The 16,776-nt window shown below is 35.2% G+C and overlaps 2 protein-coding genes across 10 annotated transcripts in view; both read left to right on the top strand.

Annotated features, from left to right (window-relative positions):
• The window catches only part of CTH (cystathionine gamma-lyase), a 414,207-nt gene that overhangs the window by 165,925 nt on the left and 231,506 nt on the right, over positions 1 to 16,776 (top strand). The window lies entirely within an intron of this gene.
• The window catches only part of LRRC7 (leucine rich repeat containing 7), a 233,006-nt gene that overhangs the window by 113,121 nt on the left and 103,109 nt on the right, over positions 1 to 16,776 (top strand). For all 9 annotated transcript variants that reach the window (XM_081949018.1, XM_081949016.1, XM_081949019.1 and 6 more), the window contains 2 exons: positions 8,352 to 8,430; positions 14,417 to 14,506. In XM_081949018.1, the coding sequence (XP_081805144.1) occupies positions 8,352 to 8,430; positions 14,417 to 14,506 (169 nt within the window). The remainder of the gene's footprint in view (positions 1 to 8,351; positions 8,431 to 14,416; positions 14,507 to 16,776) is intronic.

Below are 16,776 nucleotides of genomic sequence, written 5' to 3'. Positions count from 1 at the left end.
GGCAGTAATGCCAGCAGCAACCTTGATTACAAGTATAGCTAACTTTATTTCCAGAATGTTATATGTTGGTAATTTAAAAGTAAACACCTATGAATAAAAAGCTTTCTTGATTTGAGAACACCAACTATACTGAAATATCAGTTGCCATCACATAATAACCGCATTTAAGAAAACTGAACAAACATGACACTATGCAAATGTTCGTGTTTGATGCTATTTGCTGTTGTGCCCTCAGTAGTTGAATTCTGCATCTAGCTGCCTTGTTTAAGCTTATGTAGGGAAGTACAAAAATAATAAGTCAGCAGAGCCATTGCAATAACTGCTTCATTTTTCAGAAAAGCCCCATTATTCCCATAAGGACAAGATACAAGTCATTAGTATACCTTAAATATATTTTATATTGAATTTAAATTGCATTACCACAATCAAAACTATTTCAGTCAATGTTAACTATAACAAAATAATTTTGTATTTTTATAAACAAATTCTTTATACAAATTGGTTCTCTCTTATAAAATAGAAAAATACTTTCTGCTAGATTTAATGTAGAGGTATATATGTTTGTAATTAGCTTTAAATGAGGTAAATGTAATATTTCATTGTGAACCAGTAAATTACTATGAAACTAATGCATAGTTTTGCTTAGATTTCAACTAATCTTCTAAATTTAAGTTGAAGCTACAGAATTGATAGTCTTTTACTGCATTGACTAAACTCAAAAACTATAATTCAGAAAATAAGATTTAAAAAAGTGGAAACAAAAACAGGAAGAAGAATAGATATTACTGCTTTTGAACTTTGTATTGGAGAAGACTCATTAAAATACTATGGTGGATAGCTAAGAAAACAGATTAATGTGTCATTGGACAGATCAACTCAAAGTTCTCATACAAGGCACAAATGATCAGGTGCAAATTACCTTTGGACACAGTATACAAATATCCAGGGCTATGGAGAAGGATCTATTAGTGGGAAAGGTAAAAGGAAAGAGAAGAGGACAATTAGCAGCAGGGTGGATGGACTTTTAGAAGACATAGCAAACTAGGCTAGGGACAGATCTTCATGAAGAACAACTAGAGACGTGGGTGCTAGAGTCAACAACAACTTGATGGCTCTTAATCAATCAATCAGGATTTTAAAAAAATCAGTTGAGATATTATAAGTAATTATTCATTTTTCTAGTTTTCTATTCTTTTCTATCCTTTTTCTCTGTGTATGTTATTCATGTTCACTTTTAATCTGAAACCCCATAAGATGGAACCTATCATATTTATTGCTATGTGCATAAAGGATGATTATGAAAAAGGAGCAGACAGGTGAAAAACTATGATATGATGTTTTATTATCATATTTATTATTAACCAAATGATGCTGGTGGAGCAATAGCATGCTGAACTCTATATTGCTTTTCAGACCATTTCACATAATATTTTAGAACAGTGGTCCTCAAACTTTTGGACGCCTGCTTAGATCACGTGCATCTGTGGATGGAGCTTCACTCACTTGCATCACCCAATTCCTTGTGGGCTATGGATTGGGGCTGGTCCATGGCCCAAGGGTTAGAATGTTCAATTGTTTTGAACAATTATTAGCTCCAGATTTCCTCAAGATTTTGTGTTGACTGAACAACAGCAGTATTCCCTGGTTCAAGAACTCAATCATCTAAAACAACTGCAAGGGGAAGACTGAAAAAAATGCTTCCTGATTTAAACTAGCCAGAGTATCATATTAGAACTGGAATTCTAGTTTAGTTTACATTATAATTTGTTGAAAGCAACTAGGATCAGAATCTTTGATTCTGACTAGTGTTAAAAAAATACTCTTGTTTTTGAGACAGTTTATGCTTGAGGAAAAAAATGAGGTGGCAAGAGAATGCAGCATTATCAGACTAATTTGTGTGTGGTTAGCTTTGTGACTTAACTGTTATTTTTGTCTTAGTTCAAATGTTCAAATTATCTGTAGTTCTTGAAATGATAGTTTTGGAGATGTAGGGATGAAGCAAATTGGGAGGGGGGGGAGTTTGAGGTAATGAAGTAGGTCAGTAGAACTTGTGGAATGAATGCAGTAGATCAAAAGCAAAACAGAAATATAATATTCAGCTTGTAATTCAAAATCATTTCTAAATTTATGAAATATATTAATGAACATGGAGACAAAAAATCTAAATCTACCTAGAAAATGAATAACAGATGCATGATTGGTGATCTTCTAGATTATGCAATTGAAACATATTTTATAGCCTTATAAATATGATAAAATTCATGAAAGCATAGTATAATAATGGCAATATTTATATGGCATATGATAATACTATCTTCGGTCTGTTAAGGGTTGGAGAAACATCTAAATACATTTTGCTTTTATTTGTGATGGATTCTATGCAAGGTACAATTTTTACTTTTGTAGATTTCTAGCATTGGAACAAATCATTTCCCATCCTCTTATCAAAATAAAAATAAATATTTAGAAAGTAAACTAAAGTGGTCTCTCTTTTTTAGAAATACAGTAAGCAACATGGGAACAATGAAACCAAAGAGCACCCTGGAAATGATTATAAGGAACAGAAATGCTACCTGGAGAATTTTTAAAAATCCCATAGTTGTTTTCACCGATAGAAATAAACAAAAAGTGCAACTTTCTCTAGGAATGGAGCTAACTCTGTAGTGAAGCCCTAGCACTGTCCCTATTTCATACTGCTGCAAAATGTTTACATTAATTACAGAGGAAATTTAAAAAAGACAAACAATGTTCACTTTATATGCTTGTGTTTAAGGAAACTCTATTTTCTTCTACCATATATATGAAAATTGTGAGGAGCTTTTAGATGCTTATTTATTCAATAACTTGCAATAGAATCTCTTGGAATCTTTGATGACCCAGCTAAAAAAAAGGGGGGGGTAATAGAAAGGAGATACGGTATACTTTGTAGAGTGCAGTTTAATATAGTTTCCATATTAAGCTGGGAATGGCCGAAAACTAAGCAATTTCTAAAAGCACAGGAGAATTTTATGAGCAAAAAAACCTCAAAACCGCCAAATTCTTACGAATTAATTTACTCTTAATTTTTCAGCATTTTGTTTGGATAACTCTGTTGAGCTTATCTTGTCAGAATAATAAAGTGCTAGATAACGTAGAAGATCCATCATTAAAATAAATATCGTATTACTTTTGAAATCATTAGGGACAGCAGTGCTCTTTTATCACTTTTTAAAAGACTCTTAAACTTTCACGGCTCCTCTATGAATTTGCTTCCAGTTTTGACACTAATTCAGCATATTGCTTAATACGTTAAAACTAGTTCATCTCACTAAAAACTCTGTTTTAAAAAAGAAAAGCAAGTAGCAGTCAGTTTAAGAAGAATTCTATTTTTTTTCTTAAACTGATAAAAGTGTATATTTCTAAACGATCTTGGTTGGCATGATATTTGTGATAACAAATAATTTCAAAAGTCATATTTTGTTGCCAGTGTTTAGTTGTCATAAAAAGAATTTTCAGCAGATGCTTGTTTCAGGCTCTTTTTAAAAAAATACGGTACATATACAATATTCATCTATTTAATTCTTGCAATTTTTTAAAATCATGCTCTGAAAGATTATTGAACTTCCAAGATATTGTAGTAGGGAAATATGGCACTGACCCACCAGTGCCACCTAGATGAAGATCTCAAACCTAATATTGGAAGATCTCAAACCTAAGATTGAAAGAGAACAAACAAGATAGCATTTCACTGATTTAGGCCCACATCCTAAAGCTGAGCTGGAAAAATTGATAACATGAAATTAAAATTTTAATGAACAGAGAATGGATCTCTTTTAAATTACAGATCGTATTTAAATACAGTATGTTACTAAGAATACTAAGAACCAGTTAAAGAAATTCAATGGAATTCTTATTCTTTCTTCTCTTGCAGCCCCAGTTATTGTCTTTTTCTTCTCCTTCTCCTTCCTCTTCCCTTTCCTCCACCTCCTTCTTTCCACTTTGTAATTTCCATGGTTTAAATTAAATTGACAGATCAGTGAGAAGGATTGTACACCAAAACACACCAAAAATATAGGGAACCACTAAGTAGTTGTGCTTCCTGATCCACTGACATGGCAGAACTGAAATTGAGGGTGTATATGCAATTCCTTCTTCTCCATTTCCAAGCTGTCTACTAGATTAATTCCAAAGCATGTAATCAAAAACAGAAACAAGACAAACAGCCCTTTAAAAATAAAACACATTAGAAATGCTCATTCTTTTTCAAAGAAAAATGTCTTTGAACAAGGACAGTGTGCTATTTTCTGAGCAATAAATTCAGAATGTGATTCTTTGTTTTTCTTTGTTATTTATTTGCAGCCTCTTTTGCATTTTAACTAAGCTTATACACTCTGTTTTATTTGCAGAATAAACATCTACACTATGCATAGTAATAAAAAAATAAGAACTTATAGTGATGGTGACTCATGAGCTAAGAAGAAAATTTGTATGCTTTCAGGCAAAGCAAATAAAACCTACTTGAGCGTGCTATCCTATTATTGTCTTGGACCAATTTTTAATAGATTATTGTGAGCAGTACTTTCTGATATTAATACGTAATTTGAACACAAATAAATGGGAAGAATGGATTTTGAAATAGAAGTAGTCGCAATGGTGAAATTAACTATTTTGCTTAGTGAAAGTAACTACATTTTATGTGATCTGGAGACCATTGTTAGATTTCTTATAAAATAAAGAGAAGAATTTTGAATCTAGGATTTGAAGATTATCTTGGACTAGCTGAATACCCGTGCTCCCGTACGAAACTATGTGATGGACTTGATAAATCGACACTTACAGCTTGAAAATTAATGAGTAGTTACCATTGACCTCTCCTCTCTTCTTCTCTCCCTCAGGCTTGTCCAAAAAAGTCTCCCCTATCCTACCCCTTCTCTCCCTCAGCCTTGCCCCACAGAAAGCTGCCCTATCCTATCCTCTTCTCTCCCTCGGGCTTGCCCCACAAAATCCTCCCCTATCCTATCCCCTTCTCTTCCTCAACCTGGCTGCACAGAAAGCTGCCCTATCCTGTCCCCTTCTTTCCCTCAGGCTTGCCCCACAGAAGCCCCACCTATCTTATCACCTTCTCTCCCTCAGGCTCCTCTCCAAACTCCCAGCCAGCAGGTCGGATGAGTCATGCGCTGGCCACGCCCACGTCCAAGTTTCCTTGTTGGGAGGGGGAGTAGAATATAGCATCAGAGCATGTTAATATTAATATACAAAATACAAATGCTCTGATGGTCATTTTGAAAAATCCTTTTTTACCGAGCATCTAGAAACCAAGAGGAACATACATGCCAAATTTCAAGTTTGTAGACTTTACAGTTCTGGAGATTTTGTGATTCCTGTGTGAGTGTTTTCACATATATATGTATGTATGTATGTATGTATGTATGTATGTATTAATGTATGTATGTATGTATGTATGTATGTATGTATACTTTTAAAAGTATATTGACTATTAGTATTTTAAAATGTTTTATAGATTGGTATTATTTATTTAATTTAGAGAAAGGTAGTTGTATTGTTAATATCGCTGTACTAAAAGAAGATATATGTTATGTTTGTTACATTTGTATAAATTTTTGTCACTTTAATTTGTTTTGTCATTCTCTTTTCCATTTAGGTTACCCCATAGTTTGTATTTTAATGTTTGATGTTGAAGTCTAATAAAGATATTATATAAAATAATTGCAGATAGACATTGGTTTATACTCTGAAATTTACAATGTTATATTTAACTAGTTCTTTCTTAAATTTGAATCCTACCTCTAAACATCCTATAGGACACGCTTGGGAAGATGCACTTTGGTATAGACTTGACTGTTTTGTTGTGGTTGTAGAATTTCCCAATTGCCTAACAACTCCAACAAAATATGCTGCCCTCCTTTTTTTAATATGAAGAAATAAGTGTAATTCTTTTCATGAAGTGCTATTTACATATTCCCTAGTATCTGGTATAAATTAGCATTGATTAAGAGCAGTAGGGATTTAGCAGCATATTGCAGTCTTTAAAGTTCATGAGTATAAGGGGAGTAAGAGAGATTACTTTTTATGACAACTGACTACGATTACTATGGTTACTATGATATTCTCTCCTTATTCTGTAGTCCCTCTTTATCACCAGAATTCTTTTCAGAGAACCATGGGACTGACCTTGTTCAATGATGTATGCTTTACTTTTATAAATTTAAATCGAAAGAAATGCATTAAATCAGGAATATTAATATGCCACAATATAAATATTGATATAAAAGGAAACTGCCTGATTGAAAACAAAAATTAAGCTGTGCAAAAAGAATGTAAATAGGATTGATAAATTTGACAGATGTTTATTTGACATAAAAATATCACAACGGGTGCCAGTTAGCCTCCTGATTTAAATCTGTAATAAGACAAATTAATAACAGGAAGTCAGGGGAAATGGTACATTTTCCCTTATTCCTTGGTGGCGGGGAAACTGCACAAAGGAATGTTCCATATATAAGGAAAGAATATAGAAGAATTCAGACAAACTGGTCAATGAATTTAAGTTTATTTTTAACCAAAGAAAGAATCTAATATTTTATAATCAAGGCAGCTGTTCTGTTTTGGAATAACCTTGAAGAACAGGAGGAAATCCATTAATAAGACAACAGTCAGATAAAAGAGTCCGAACTAGAACTGTAAAATGAGAAAACATCTCAGATAAGCCCCTCCCTAACTCTCATGAAGATAAAAGCAGGGATGGGAGAAATACATTGTGTGGTGGCTCTAGGGTTCAAATGAAGGCCTAGGCCCAGCCTCAGCACTGCGGTCAAGTGGCACTGCTCAGAAGAGCCTAGATATGGGTTGAGGGGTAGAGAATTGTTTCTCTTTTGAATAGAGGGGTGGATGTAAAACATCAGAAGAGTTAATTTTTTTGAATTTTTGACACATTGAGGCCAAAAGGTTTGCCATCCCTGACATATATAGTATTTCTGTCATAGGGTTTAGATATTTCTATGGTGATTGCACAATTGTAAGGTTCCATTAGGATTTATAAAATTTGTCCATTTTCACCAATAATTCAGAGTTTTTCTTTTAAGAAAGGCTTTTAATCTTTAAGTATACCTAGAATGTATAGGCTTATCTAGTGGTTATGTCAGAGTGTGATATTGACAATTATTGCTATACTTTTTTTTATCATTGTTTGACCTTGTACTGAAAGAATAATAAAACTTACTTTTTCTCCAGTTCCAGAATGTGAATGAATTACATTCTATGTCATCTAAATTTAGTAAGCCTATACTTAATTCTACAAGATTTATGCAAGAATGGAGAAACTAAAAAAGATCCTTTAGAAATGAATTGCATCATTATAAGCTTCAAAGCATATTTTATAGCTAAAATATTGTACAATATACCTCTCATATATGGAAAATATTTTAATAACAAGTGTCCAGGGGCTACTAACTGTATTTATTTGATTATGTCATGTCATTGTTGACTCTTAGCAATCGTAAGGTAGATGTTTTCAATGAAGATACATGTTCCTAGCCTCGACTTTCAATAGTGCACTCATCATCATGCTTTCTTGGCATATACTTTATTCAAGAAGCTAGCCTTTTTATTTCAGCTACAAGTAATGTTTTATATATGGATCCATACTAGTCTCCCTTTATTTATTTATCAGCACAAATACAACACACACACACACACACACACACACACATATGTATTTGTGTTACAACCCCTGGTATGACTAAATATGGGAGGAAGGTCACTACTCCCTCTTTCTGTCCTTCGGCTTATCACAGAAGACCATGCAGGCAGAAAACCATATTTTTTTATTTTTAATGTTGTCTTTTTATATTTCTGTTATATTTGTACTGATAAATAATTTTATTTATTTATTTATCAGTACAAATGTAACACACACACACACACACACACACACACACACACACACACACACATATATATATATATATATATATATATATATATATATATAATATATTTTATATTTTATATATTTTATATATATATAATTTAGATTCAGCAAAACCTTTCCTGCAAAACTGGCCTTTTTTATATTGATAGATAACTATGTTGGCCAGGAAACTGTTATTCAGCTCAAGGAAATTTTGAAACCAAATGAAATATGAGATATTATAGTTAAGTATGTATGAGTAAAATCTGTGCAGAAATATTAATATATGTTGATAAAGCTGAACCCTGAGATTTGTCATGAGTTCAAAGAGTTCAGAATTGTTTAGGATTAAATGAATGGCTTACCTTTTTCTACTGAAATGAACAAATGAGGAAAGTAATCAGTTGTGTTCATAGATGTAACCGCTTGGTTTTTCTTTTAGGGATTCAAGATTTTCCAGAAAATATAAAGTGCTGTAAGTGTTTAACAATAATTGAAGCAAGTGTCAATCCTATTTCTAAGTAAGTGTTCATCATTTTTTTTCTGCCTCTTTCTGTATGCAGGTCTTAACATATGCCAATCTTTGGTGAAGGTATATCATATGGACAGAGCAGACATATTTTATAACAAAGATAGAAATATGAATGTGGCAGCACATTTGCATGTTGCCACAAAGCTTATCTTGAAATCATTTATTGATTGCCATTTATAATTTAGATGTTAGGGAAGAATATGGGTAGTTCGCCGTACAAAGGGTGTTGCTTATGTGCAAGCTTGTAAATTAATATGGATGGGTAGAACATTCTATCATGTATCAAACATTCATCTTTGAACTGCCCTTGTTTTAAAAACAGCAAATAAAATCTAGTAAATGCATCAGGTGAGTTTCCTCAACAATACAATTCTATTTAGTGTGGAGCAGGATTCCTAATTCATCGGGGTTAAAAACAGACATGAATTTATAAAAAACATAGTTCTGGAAATATGAAAAACCTAATTTTCCAGAAGAGTTTACATTAAAGTGGGAGGAAAAGCTCTGTGTTATGATTGGTGCTTGAACCAATGATATTTGACACTATTTCTTAATAGCTGGTTTTGTTCTTCAGTTGCAACTCTTTTAATACTTGTTATGAAGCATCTGTGACAAGATCTACAGCACCATCCATAAGATGCTTTAGCATGGCATCAAAATGATGATACTAATAAAATTAGATGTAATAATAAAAAATAATTCCATTGAGTTGATACAATATAATACAATACAATAGCAGAGTTGGAAGGGACCTTGGACGTCTTCTAGTCCAACCCCCTGCCTAGGCAGGAAACCCTATGCTATTCCAGACAAATGGCTATCCAACATCTTCTTAAAGACATCCAGTGTTGGGGCATTCACAACTTCTGGAGGCAAGCTATTCCACTGATTAATTGTTCTAACTGTCAGGAAGTTTCTCCTCAGTTCTAAGTTGCATCTCTCCTTGATTAGCTTCCACCCATTGCTTCTTGTTCTACCCTCAGGTGCCTTGGAGAATAGTTTGACTCCCTCTTCTTTGTGGCAACCCCTGAGATATTGGAACACTGCTATCATGTCTCCCTTAGTCCTTCTTTTCATTAAACTAGACATACCCAGTTCCTGCAACTGTTCTTCATATGTTATAGTCTCCAGTCCCCTAATCATCTTTGTTGCTCTTCTCTGCACTCTTTCTAGAGTCTCCACATCTTTTCTACATCGTGGCGACCAAAACTGAATGCAATATTCCAAGTGTGGCCTTACCAAGGCATTAAAAAGTGGTATTAACCTTTCATGTGATCTTGATTCTATCCCTCTGTTTATATAGCCTGTGTTGGCTTTTTTGGCAGCTGCTGCACACTGCTGGCTCATATTTAAATGGGGGTCCACTAGGACTCCAAGATCCCTCTCACAGTTACTACTATTGAGGAAGGTACCATCTATATTGTACCTCTGTATTTCGTTTTTCTTGCCTAAATGTAGAATCTTACTCTTTTCACCATTGAATTTCATTTTATTAGATAGTGCCCAATGTTCAAGTTTGTCAAGATCCTTCTGTATTTCCTTCTGATTTCCCCATTTATTCCCTCATCCAAATCATTGATGAAGATGTTGAAGAGTACTGGGCCTAAAACAGAGCCTTGGGTACTCCACTGCATACTTCCCTCCATGAAGATGCAGTTCCATTGAGGACTACACATTGAGTGCGGTTGGTCAGCCAGTTACGAATCCATCTGGTGGTGATGCTATCCAACCCACATTCTTCTACTTTATCTAGTAGTAGGTTATGGTCTATCTTATCAAATGCCTTACTGAAGTCCAAGTAAACTATATCAACGGCTTTGGGCTTTCTTTGCAAGGGGGACAATCTGGGGAGTGAGAGAGTTAGGAAGCCTGGGTTGGCGTGGGGCAGTTTCTTCAGTGAAGCGTCTGATTCATCCCCACGGGTGAGCGTTTTGCCTCTTCTCTGCCCCGGCTTGGAAGCTGCAGAGGAAGCCTGCCATGCCCGGCGAGGAGGGGAGAAGAGACGACAAGAGAAACCACGTCTCGCTCCATACCTCTCACTTCTCCTCCACCCCACCTGCCACCCCTCTCGCTAAAGAGACGGTGGGGAAGGGAAGCAGCCTGGGTTCTGTTAGCATTGGGGTGGGGTGGGAGGAGTTGGGCTGCGAGACACGCGTCCTACCCGAGACTTGCAGCTCCATCGTGTTTCTTGCTGTTTTGTCCAGGGAAGCACCCTGTAAAAAAAAAATTGCAAGTTCAACTTCTCTGGACAAAACAGTGAGGAACACGATAGAGCTTCAAGTCTCTGGTAGGACGCATGTCTTGCAGCTCAACTCCTCCCACCCCACCCCAATGCTACAGAATCCAGGCTGCTTCCCTTCCCCACCATCTTTTTAGCGAGACAGGTGGCAGGTGGGGTGGGGGAAAAGCGAAAGGTGTGGAGCGAGACGTGGCTCCTCTTGCTGTCACTTCTCCCTCCCCTCACTGGGCATGACAGGCTTCTTCTGCAGCTTCCAAGCCAGGGCAAAGAGATGACAAAGGGTGAAACATTCACCCCTGGGGATGAATTAGATGCTTCACTGGAGAAACGGACCCATGCCAGCCCAGGCTTCCTAAATCACTTGCTCCCCAGATTGTCTGCCTTGCAAAGAAAGCCCAACCCGATGCAAACACCGCCTCCAGCCACCTCTTCATCCTGGTGAAACTACGTTTTGAAAGGATGATCTGCAGGGGGGGGATTTCCTGCACATTGGCAGTGGCGTCTCCTCACAGGGCTTCTCCCGATGTCCCAGGTGCAAAGCAACATCCCGTAAAGGAAGGCATGGAAATCCATACAACTGGGGATGTCAGAAGAAGCCTTGTGAGAAGACGCCACTGCCAATGTGCAGGAAATCTCCTCCCCCTTCAGATAGTCTTGTGGGCTGGCCAGAGAAGTCTTCAATGAACTTCGCTCTGTCTGTGTCTCTGCAGGCAGCAGTGTCGGCAGCATCTCCTCGCAGGTCTCATTCTTCCTTCTCTTTGGCTGATTCTCAAATATTTTCAAGAAAAACACTGCCAAGAGAGGGAAGTATCTCTTCTCCCTTCCTTGCCAAACTTTGCATGTAGGCATAACGTTTCACAAAGCTCCTTAATCCGCGGCTGCTGGCTCCCTCACTTTGTGTTTTTTATACACATACCGACATGCCCACCATTCCTGGGAATGCCATTTCCCACTCCCAAGATTCCGTTTCCAAAGAAAGAAAAGCGCTGGGGCTGCACTGGACATTCCCCCCTGCCCTGACTCCTGTCAGCCTCAACTTTGCTCCTGAAACCCTGCGGGCCTCTTCTCTGCTTGAGCTCAGCCGAAGGGAGGACTGAGATGAAGCTGATTGCTTCCCCTTTGCCTCCTCTCCCAAAAGCAGACTCGGGCGCAGCCACTTTTGCAGCAGGAGACTCAAGCCGGCCTTCCAAAGGGTACTGTAGCAGCAGTTATCCACAATTTTTTTACCCTTATTTCATCCCGATCCACATGGCTCACTGGCCTGGGGGGGCAAAAAATGGGCGGGGAGCGCCTGTAGTGCACACATGTGCACTGGGTGGGGTCACGCATTGCATTATGGGTGTGGCACGCCCGCACACTACCCCACTGCGCTCTCCCCACTTATGGCACACGAGCCAAAAAAGGTTCGCCATCACTGGTCTATAGTTTCCTGGATCTATTTTTTTTTCCTTTTTGGGAGATGGGAACCACATCAGCTGTTTTCCAGTCCTCTGGCAGTTCCCTGGTGCTCCAGGATCTCTGAAAGATATAGTTCAGTGTTTCTTCCCTATTTCAACTTGTGTTCCTAATCTGATTTTTCTGGTGCTGTTTTTGATAGGTTGGACTGTTTTATCCCTTTGTATAAAGACAGATGCAAAAAAAAAATGAGTTAAACAGTTCTGCTTTCTCCCTGTTGCTTGTCACCTTCTTGCCACTTTCTCCCAGCAATTGTTTCCTTAACCTTTTTCTTGTTTTTAACATGTTGGAAGAAGTTTTTTTTGTTATTTTTTACTTTTGTGGCAAGCCTTTCTTCATTATGAGCCTTAGCTTTCCTTACTTCATCTTTATAGACTCGGGCTATTTGCTGATATTCTGCCTTAGTTATGTCCCCCTCTTTCCACTTTTTATACTTAACTTTTTTGTCTTTCAATTTGTCAGAGAGTTTTTTATGCAGCCATGCTGATTTCTTTTGGGAGCTGTTATTTTTCTTCTTCATTGGTATTGTGCTACACTGAGCTTTTGTAATCTCATTTTTCAAAATTTCCCAAGATTCCTTGAGGATTCTCATCCATGGAATTCTTCCTAAGCTCTCTCTAAGTTTATTGAAATTAGCTCTCTTAAAATCCAAGATTCTAGTTTGACTTTGTCATACTTTTTGTGTTTGCATAATGTTGAATTCCAATATTGCATGGTCACTTGCCCCCAGGGTTTCTATGGCTTCAACACCTTCTATCATTTCTTCTCTGTTAGTGAGAATTAAGTCTAATATGGCCGATCCCCTTGTTCCCTTCTCTACTTTTTGGGAAACAAAGTTGTCTGCTAGGTTCTTTCGTAACCTGTTGGATCTTCCACTTGATGCAGAGTTTGTTTCTCAGTTGATGGAAAATTGAGCTTGATTTGTGGGGACTTCATGTCTAAATCCATGTGGGGACTTCATGTCTAATTTTCTTGAGAACAGTATGCAAGTAGTTTATTTCTTTGAGATTTTTTTTCAGGTTTCCAATCCAACCTATAACCCTAATATAAACTAGTAGTCCCCTATCCAGAGTCAATGCTCCTTGGCTTTTCAAAATCCATTTGATAGGTGCTGTTACCTAGTTGGGCTATATGTAACAGTAAGGATTACTTACAAAGATTGTGACACTGAGGGAACAAATACATTGGCAAGGCTGTAATTTTATAACACTGTAATGAGAAGTAAACCTGTAGAATACAATTGAGCTTTGTTCCAATTAAAATTTTGGATTACCAAAGTTTCTATAAAAAATTGAATAAACCAATCATAGCATATACGTTTTCTGGACACACTGTAAACAAAGTTTATCCTAAGAATAATACATTGGCATATTTGTTGAAAAATAGTTGCCATTCCCATAATTACAAGAAATAAATACAGATTGCAAGACAGCAGTGTGTACTTTGAAAAGATGTAATTCACCAATGAGATGATATAAAACTGGGAAATGAGAACAGTGATAGATCTAGCTAAAGAGCTGTAGTTTATAGTACTTACTATCTTGTTTGGGAATTATTTATGTTCTTTTGTGTTCATCTTATTTGGTTTATTTATGGTTTTGTTAATAAATTATGCATTAAAATACTCATGAACTGAATTTAAGATGCCTTAAAATATTTTTTGTAAATTAACCGATACTATCAATATTTCAGATGAAATATATCAAACTTCCCCCCCTTCTTATGCACAAATTAGTAGTCTTGCCCTTTGCCCTCTATTTAATTTAAACTCTACAATACTGACTTATTAATTCTTCCATGCAGTTTTATTTTCCCTATAATTTTTGATTGAGCACTTCAATTTTGGCAATGCAAATAAGGTACAGCATGTAGTCTTATAAATAATAATATCTTATGGTTATTTTAGAATGAAAAACAGCAACACGTTTTCCATAGCAGTAATCCTCAGTCATCATACACTTGCATGTACATAATGCTATTGGAACAAGTTGCTGTACAAAGTAGATTATCTAGTTATTTTGAAATGTAATTCACCACTGAAATGCTTACATATACGTGACCCTAGCCAAAAGACTGGGAAGCATAAACATAGACAAACAAAAGAAATGGTATAAGTTTATATTATCCAATACTGCAGTGTTATTTGTTTTATAACGGGCAAAATGTTACCTCTAACAAATGGGTCAGGCAGTGAGCATATGGTTGAGAATATGGATCTGTTGGGACTTACATTTTAACAATTCCTCTAGCATTAATGCTAATTTTTTTACTCATTGTTTAGGCTCCCAGATGGTTTCACACAGCTTTTAAATTTGGCCCAGCTATATCTAAATGATGCCTTTCTGGAATTTCTTCCAGCTAACTTTGGAAGGTAAGTTTTACATATGTTAATTCCTTCTTAACTAGAAGATTTTGGATTGCAGAAAATAGATTACCAATTTAACGACCTGAAGACTAAGAATAGACTGTTGTATGGATATTCATTGTTCAAAATCTTCAGAAATAGAACTGTGATTTAATAGGGTTTTCTTTGAATTAACTGTTTTATAGGCTTGAGGAAAGAGATCTGTCCCAAAACAGGAAAAATATTACAATGGCATATTAATACAGATGGAAGAATAGTTCTAAGCTCACAGTAATAACAATCCCCGGATCATAGACATTTATCATATAACATTGTTGTTCAACCTGTTGATATAAATATAGAATCATATCTGCAACCTGTGCAGGTTGCAGTACCTACACTACAATTAGAGTAACCTACTAGTGGAGTACCTACACTAGTGAATTGTACAGCTAATTGTCTGTTAGATTGTAATTGTGTTAGGAAATAAGTTTTCTACTGGTGAGAAAGTAATATTTTTGTTTTGGCTTGCCAAAAAAAAAAAAATCTGATAGAATGTTTCATAACTTATGCCAGTGGAAATAGAGGGATGGTCTGTTTCTTTTTCTTTTGCTGCATTCATGTGCCTTCAGAATTTTCCAGATAATAAGCCAAACTCTTTTGTGTAAAATCTGAGAATATGTTATAGTTACAGCTGGGAGGAGATGAAGGAATTTTTGCAAAAAAAAGAGATTCATAGAAATACAACCAATTAGCAATAGCATTTAAATTTATATGCCAATTTATATATAGTGCTTTACAGTACTCTCTGGGTGGTTTACAATGTAACCATTATTTGCATATTGCCCCAAGTAATCTGAGCCCTCATTTTACTGACAACGGAAGGATGGAAAGCTAAGTCAACTCCATCAGGATCAAACTCCAGGCTATTGGCAGAGTTTGCCTCCAATACTGCATTTTAACCATTGTGCCCCACAGCTCCTAATTAATTAATTTCTTCCATAATTAAAAACAGAGACAGATATAAAGGTAATAAAGACAAAGATATATTTTTTAAAAAATGAATGTGACAATTCAGATATCTAGAAGATCAACAAAAAAATGATGTCATCATAATTCAATAATAGAAGTTTGAGCTGTATAAAAGAGACCACTTCAAATATCTTTGCAGCTTTGGACTCAACAGTGATTAATTGACTCTTATTCTTTATCTTAATTTCCTTTTCCTTAAAATATACTATTTTTAGTGATAGTAGCAATATGACATAGCATCGAAAGAGTATGGTCAGTAATGACCGTGAAATAATTTGTACTTTTTCCTAATGCAAATATTTATAAATTGTCATATGACTAAGTGTAGCTATTTTAGAAAAAAATTATGATGTTAATTGTTTTACTTTGAGCATATTAAGACTTTTCATTTTATATTACAATATATATAAACCCTATTTAAGCATTTAAAAATATTTTATTAAATTAATATCCTTTAAATCCTGTTTAAAGGGATAGAATAAATAGCTACATAAAAATAAGGTACATAAAGATAAACAATAAAATATCAATAAATAATGTATAATCGTATGTAAAATTATTTAAATGTATAGTACAAAGTTAATTAAGAAATATTAAGAAATAAGGTGTAATCTCTATAAATCTTTGAATATAATAGTATTAATATTGGTGATTGTTCCAAGGGTAGATGCACATTATTAATCATGTAAAGAGGGGAAGGGGAAGGAAGAGGGGAGAGAGAGGAATTGTTTTGTATTTATTTTCATTTATCAATAAGAATAAAATGCAAAACAGAAAAACAAACATCCAACATTAATAAAGAAAAAAAAAGACAGAAAAAATATCTGTGTATTAAAAAAGGGTTAGACTCCAAATGTCAAATATATCGTTAAACATAAAGAATTCACTCTGGCTGGATGTTGAAAAATAAATAAATTAAAAACCTAATAGGTGCTTCTACCCTTATATAACAGGTCTACAAATAATTATGAACTTTCCCATCCCAGAGAAATTTTTTTAAAGAGAAAAATAAATTAAAATAATATAGTGAAACTACATGGTCTTTATTTCTCTCTAATTGTATCCAACTGATTGTGTCAACATATTCATAAAACAAAGAAATTGTTTCCAATTAATATTTTTCATCAATTATTTTCTCCTTAAAAATTATACTCTTAAATGTCTGAATTTGTATGTAATATACAGCAAAGCCATTCTTCTTACATTTAATAAAACTTCAGTTCTTTATACTATTAATTTTGCCATTACTGTGTATTCCCCAAGTT

Source organism: Natrix helvetica (genome assembly GCF_964273705.1).
Source record: "Natrix helvetica genome assembly, chromosome: 3".
NCBI classification, from domain to species: domain Eukaryota; kingdom Metazoa; phylum Chordata; class Lepidosauria; order Squamata; family Natricidae; genus Natrix; species Natrix helvetica.
Note: the sequence above shows the minus strand (reverse complement) of the source record. Positions and strands in the feature narration are given on the sequence as shown.